Here is a 6000-nt window from a genome sequence, read left to right on the forward strand (position 1 = left end):
GGACGGAGCACTGTGCGACGGACGACATAACACGAAGAACATTTTATTTGTTATTATTCAGCTTTTATTAAAAGCTGAAAAATAATAGTACCTAAATATAATAATATTCCAAATACAATTTTCGACCAAGATTACCAATCTGAACATATACCGTCATCAAGTTTTTCTTGAGATGAGAAAACTAATATAGATATAGAACTAAATGTAATAAAAATGAACGAATGCCATAAAAATAAAAATTATGACAATTCAAAGGAAGATGATTCAGGACCACTAGACCAAACCATGCAGGCAAAGAAGATTAGACATAATTATGAACCAAACCATGCAGGCAAAGAAGATTAGACATAATTATGAACGCAAGGAAATTGTTAGTCTTTAAAAAGAAAGAGGCTACATCTACTATCAGTCATTACCTGTAATAAGTGGATTGAATTAATGAAGTGAAAGGAGAAAAAAACAAAAACTGGCAATGAAAACTTTACAAAAAAGAAAACAATTAAAATAAAATTTAAAGAAAATAAAGATCTTTCTAGTAGAAATGAAAAAAAAAACAACGTCAGCTTAAACTTCTGTGACATCTGCTGAATTTAATATAAGAAATTGTATTATTTTAAAGTACGGAAATCAGTTGTATCCAGGAAAAATATTACACATTGAAAATAATGAATATTATAGCTGCGTAGTGGTTCAAATCTGCGGCAATTGGAAGTAAAAATGACTTGCTTTGGTACAAACTGAGTGATATAACAATGAAAATTGATGAATCTAAAAAATCAATTCAAGACGCATATATTATTATGTGGTACTTGAACTAACAAATATTCAAGAATATTCTGTTAAATTAGTGTACTTTGCTTATTGTTCCTCAAATTAATAATATGTACCTAATTTGTATTTAACATTTGTATAACATAGAAAAAAAGCAAAATTAGGTATCACTTGATTTGTTTTAAGAATTATAGGAATAAATGTTCATGTTTTATTTTGTTAAAAATAAAAACAATTACCAAATGTCTCTTTTTATGTCTTTTTTTAAGAAATTATAAATAAAATAATATTACATATTTGCCTTAGTTATCTGCAAAACTCAATATAGAGAATATTTTTGCAAGAATGTGGCCACAAATGGTACTAAATGTGGCCACATTTGGCACAAGGTGGCCACAATTGGGAAAAATCGCATGTTTTTATAAAATGTTTATTTTCTGTTTATTAAGAATACAGATCTTTACAATAAAAGCAGATTCTGAAAGAAAAATGTTTGAAGAAGCACCAAAAATTTTGTTTTATCTCCAAAATTAACTACAAATATTTTTTCTAATAAGTCAAACTCTAAAAATCCCTTAACCTGGCCACAACCGGTGCTTCTACCCTACTCGTCAGCGAGTAATGGCTGTATGTATGTATATGTAATTTTGAGTCAAAGAGCATTGAAAAAATAGTTCGATCGTCTAATGTTTATCATAAAAATTAAAAATACTAATTTCTTGAATAAAGTACGAAAATATCGAGGGTACCATTTAAAAATCAAAAGTTGCAGTCATTTCCGGTGAAACAGGAAGTGATCGAAAATAATTGAATGCGTCATTCAATCCTGATTTATGTCCTACACTAATATAGGTACAAATATCGTTTTTTTTATCTGAAAAAAACTTTTGAAAAACAGCCGGTATATATGGCTCTACTTAAGATAAATAATTAGCAGCCCTTTAAGGTTCAATTTAGGTTCAAGGGCCCTTCAATTTAGATTGGTATCAAAATTATATCCTATAAAAATATTTTTTAGAGGATATTTGTATAAAAAATGTAATGAATATATACATTTCAAGGGAGAAATTGAATGAATTCCTGTCATAATCAAATACCAAAACGGTTATGTGTGTATATAATATGTTATATGTTACTCGGATCGATGAGGATATATATCACTCTTAGATAAAATTCAAGTGCTGTGTAAATAACGGTAGACCTGATACAGATAAGGACTTAATATGAATTTTGAGGGAAAAATTTTATTGGATGGAATATGGAATATAATGTCGATCGAACGAGTTCCGAGAAACTCATAATTTATTTTACCTTTCCTAATAATAAACCGTATATAAAACAAACAGTATTTCAGAATGATTGTTCACGATATATTATAAAATTTATTCGAGGGTATTTGGACACATAGAATAGTATATATTTCAGAATTTGTTGAATCTCTATAAAAAAATTATATACAGGGTGGTCCGAACTGTATTCCGGAAACTTCGGCAGCATATTTTACTGATAAAAATAAGTAAAAAAGTTCATATAAATGTATGTCTTAAAATGCTTAGTTTCGGAGATACAGGGTGTAGAAGTTTCATTTTTATTTCGATTTTTTCCAAATAATTTCTGAAGTAAAGTCAATATTTGGATGAAAATTGGTGTTTGGTAGTTTTTTGATATGAGAAATTTGATTTTGATGTCAATATGACTCCTGTGGGCGCCACCTACATGTGTTTAACTGTTTTGAAGAGTAACTAACTTTTTGTCCGTACCTGTATAAAACTACTGAGTGAAAAAATATACATTTCCGAGATTTTCTACGTAAAAAATGTCTCTTGGTAAAAATCGCTACGAGCAACCGTTCTCAAGATATTTACAATGGAAATAGTCAATACATGTCACAATTGGCTAAAAATAAACATGTTGAGTAGATAGTTATTTGATTGAAATGAGAAATTTGGGAATTTTGTACTAAAACTAATCATAAATTTTTCTTCGATAAAATGATGATAAAACAGTATTTGTTGAACTTTTGGCATAAAAAGATTTCAAATTTATGATTTTAGTCTAATAACAAATTATATTATTATTATTGTATTAATATTAATATTAATGTCAACATGTTTAATTTATGTCAATGATGACAGGTATTGGTAATTTCAATTCCAAATATCTCAAGAACCATTACTCATAGCGATTTTTACCAAGAGACCTTTTTTAGGTAAAAAAAACGTCGTAAATGTATATTTTTTAACTGGCTAGTTTTATACAGGTACGGACGAAAAGTTATTACTCTTCAAACCAGTTAAAAAATACGTAGGTGGCGCCCTCTACAAGTAGGAGCCATATTGACATCGAAATCAAATGTCAAAAAACTCCCAGACACCAATTTTTATCCAGATATTGACGTTACTTCAGAAATTATTTGGAAAAAATCGAAATAAAAATGAAACTTCTACACCCTGTATCTCCGAAACTAAGCATTTTAGGACATACCTTTGTAAGAACTTTTTTACTTATTTTTATCTGCTGAAAATGCCGCCGAAGTTTCCGGAATACAGTTCGGACCACCCTGTATAATATATCAAATTTATTTGCTTTATCTCTATAAAATTTTAGTTACAGGGCTTATATACCGGTATAATATTCAAAAATACCTTAAAAAATTATATAAAAACTGTTTAGTTTGAATAGCATATGTCAATTCAAAGTCACAACCATCCGGGCTTGGAAATTACAATTAATCCATAAACTTTTACTTATTATAAAATGACAGCGATATGTTGTGTAAAATGAATAAATCATTAACAGAGTGAAATAGGTCCAATTATTATATCAATTTATTATATATTTTGGAAAATATTTATTAACAAATTCTATGAAAATTTCAACATGGAAAAAGTGTTTTAACTGCAGTAATTATGTATGTTATGTAAACTTATAAAAAAAAAAGAAATGAAAGGAAAGGATTTGAAGGAAGCCAAATCTGAAGTGAAGGAAGCCATCAACATTTTTATTTGAAAGCGTCTTTGAGCATTCACCATTTTGTCAACAAACAATATATAATATCTAACAAATTTCTCCATTTTTATTGTATCACCAAGGGTTCCAAATTTAATGATGTATAATTTAATGTACAACATTACCTGTAATTACAATAATTTCAATTTAATTTCTACTTTAAATCTATTAAACTACTGTTAATGGAAAATATCATTTATTTGGCGAATGCGCTAGGATAGGGGGTTTCAAAATTAGTTTATTACACACATTACTATTTATTTTGCAAAATAATTGTTTTTGTGATTTTTATTTATGCAATCACTGGATGCTCTACATATTTCAATACCTTTCTAGATTTGAAGAAATACCAAATATAAGCTAAAAACTTTTTTCTTATGATCAATTTCATCCCAAACGATGGTACAAATATTATTGATAGAACGATCATTCTTTAATTAATTTTCTCTTTTTTTCAGATGCCACCCCTTTGTACTATCAAAATATTCCCCAAGAGATTGAGTTACCTAGTGACCAGTATCAGCTACCCCAAAATGTGGTAGTCAGCAATCTCTATCCAACACAGTACCATAGAAATCAACTTCAAAGCGTTGAACATTTGACACGTCAAATGCCCAAGTAAGTGAGTAAAGTTATTTTCATTATACCTAAACAGATAACTAACATATTCACCATTTAAATTAATCTTAACATTATTTTTGTAATATAACAAACAACAAAAAATAACACTAATACTATACACCAAAACTTTGTATTTTTAACACTGGATGGGCGTTTCGCTAACGCTAACCCCGTTAGCACAATTCACCATTATATCTATTCATATTGTCACTACATTTATTTATTTTGATACATTCAGAGATAGTGAGAAAATAATAAAGTGTGTTTTTTCTTTATACACTCAGATACAAGAAAAACGCAACGGAGAAATTTTTGGCCAAATTTAAAGTGTTATATTTTTGTTATTTATAACCCTATTTTCATGAATTTTTTAGCAAACTGTATATAATTATATCAACTCTAATTCGTAATCTCGTTTTTTTTATAAACTTTAGTAATTGGCATATTATACAGGGTTAATCGAGGGGTTGTTTTTTATCCTAACTTTAAAACACCCTGTGCAATAATTTCGTGTGTAAATTTTCCTAAAATATAATTTTACAGTAAGAACCATGTCTACTGAGCATTTTATTTTTTGGATCATGTCAATACATGCTTTTGTTAATTTTTGAGAGCGAAATGATTTTTGATCACGATCAATTTGCATTTTTTTCAATTATCATTACTTATGATGTAATTTTTTAATATGATGAGATAGTTTTGGTGATTATTGTCGTAACGTCATATTACGCTGCATCGTATACTCTATACTAAATTTACAAAAAAAAAACGTTTTTTTTGCATTTGAGTGTAGTTTTCTACTAACGCCTTTAATGTGCAACTAAATATTTTATACATGTATTTTTTATAGCATTAATGTCCAGCCTCTGCAGCCAATTATGACAACGGACGAAGACCATCAGCATACCGTGATCCTGTCAGCTCAGTCAGGACAATACGAGGATGTTGAAGAGGACCCCGATGAGAATTCTTAATTATAACTACTATTCTTAATTTAAAATTATTTATTTTTAGACGAGAAAATGTCTAGTCTATTAGTATCTTAAAATTTGCCTTTTTATCGTAGTTTTATCCGTCGCGTCGTTAGCGTAAAATATCAGGGCCGGATTAATCAATTAAATTTTGTAAAATAACAAAATCTGTTAATCTGCTTTGATTTCACAGAGTGAGAGTAACGATCAGAAATTACTGTTCGACACGTCGACAGGGTGTTTCAAAAAAAATGTGCCATCTCTCGTAGGCAGATTCCTCTCGCAAAAATAATATTTATTTTTCATATCAACATAGGTCCGATTTTTTTCGATTTACTATAATTTTCTTCCAAGTGCTTTTAGTGATTCGAAAAAAAATTTGAGGATTAAAGATACTATAAGTGCTACATATTTCAATACTAAAAAAGTGTCGATAGATCAGGGACGTGCATACTAAGGGCTGGCAAAGGTTAGTTTTGGGTCGAAATTTCCGTATGTAAGAAGAGTACAATGCCTTTATAATGTACTGAACAAAGAGAGAACAGTAAACACGTTGCCAAACGTATGAAATAAACCGAGAAACTGTACATACTAAGAGACGTGGGAGGGGATATAGCAGATTTGTCGC

At 29.1% G+C, this 6000-nt stretch overlaps 1 protein-coding gene across 5 annotated transcripts in view; it reads left to right on the plus strand.

Moving 5' to 3' along the window:
• LOC115881476 overlaps positions 1 to 5686 on the plus strand; it is a 41417-nt gene extending 35731 nt beyond the window's left edge. For 3 of the 5 annotated variants that reach the window (XM_030898962.1, XM_030898964.1, XM_030898960.1), the window contains exons 6-7: positions 4239 to 4398; positions 5252 to 5686. In XM_030898962.1, coding sequence (XP_030754822.1) covers positions 4239 to 4398; positions 5252 to 5375 — 284 coding nt within the window. In that variant the 3' untranslated portion in view covers positions 5376 to 5686. Of the gene's footprint in view, positions 1 to 4238; positions 4403 to 5251 lie in introns of all 5 variants that reach the window. The other 2 variants (XM_030898961.1, XM_030898963.1) reach the window with 2 other exon arrangements.
• Positions 5687 to 6000: the final 314 nt, after the last annotated feature.

Source organism: Sitophilus oryzae, unplaced genomic scaffold (genome assembly GCF_002938485.1).
Source record: "Sitophilus oryzae breed Bouriz unplaced genomic scaffold, Soryzae_2.0 scaffold_172_pilon_pilon, whole genome shotgun sequence".
Lineage (NCBI taxonomy): Eukaryota > Metazoa > Arthropoda > Insecta > Coleoptera > Curculionidae > Sitophilus > Sitophilus oryzae.